A 391-nucleotide genomic window follows, 5' to 3' on the forward strand; every position below is an offset into this window, starting at 1 on the left:
ATCATGCAGCTCGCAGCGTGTCTTCGTTAACACGCAGCAACATCATTCCATCCAGCGACGGCCGCCAGACTAGACTCTGTCCTAAGCAGCTGAAACCATTGAACATCAAACAATAGTAATTATTCATCCAGTCAGTGATTTCGTCAAGGATGAGTGGAAAATTGAGGTAATGGTTCACTTTCTTTCATTCGAAGAATTAAAAGCTCAGAAAGTTTTTAGTTAATACATTCAGAGAGCAATGGCATGGAGTATTTAAGGTTATTTTGCTTCCGAACGGAAGCTTTGTCAACGTGTTCTTTGTTCATTTCCTAATTTTGGGCGGAATTGCCTAGAGAACGCAAGGCGTGAAGAAATGATTTTTTTAAACGGCAGTGCAGCGGGGGGGGGCGGG

At 43.2% G+C, this 391-nt stretch overlaps 1 protein-coding gene across 1 annotated transcript in view; it reads left to right on the top strand.

The window, feature by feature from the left end:
- The window catches only part of LOC107043708 (adenosine kinase 2), a 4331-nt gene continuing 3940 nt past the window's right edge, over positions 1-391 (top strand). The window contains exon 1 of the mRNA XM_015265290.2: positions 1-166. Within this exon, the coding sequence (XP_015120776.1) occupies positions 150-166 (17 nt within the window). The 5' untranslated portion in view covers positions 1-149. The remainder of the gene's footprint in view (positions 167-391) is intronic.

Source organism: Diachasma alloeum, unplaced genomic scaffold, assembly GCF_001412515.2.
Source record: "Diachasma alloeum isolate Michigan unplaced genomic scaffold, Dall2.0 Dall_scaffold_00622, whole genome shotgun sequence".
Classification (NCBI taxonomy): domain Eukaryota; kingdom Metazoa; phylum Arthropoda; class Insecta; order Hymenoptera; family Braconidae; genus Diachasma; species Diachasma alloeum.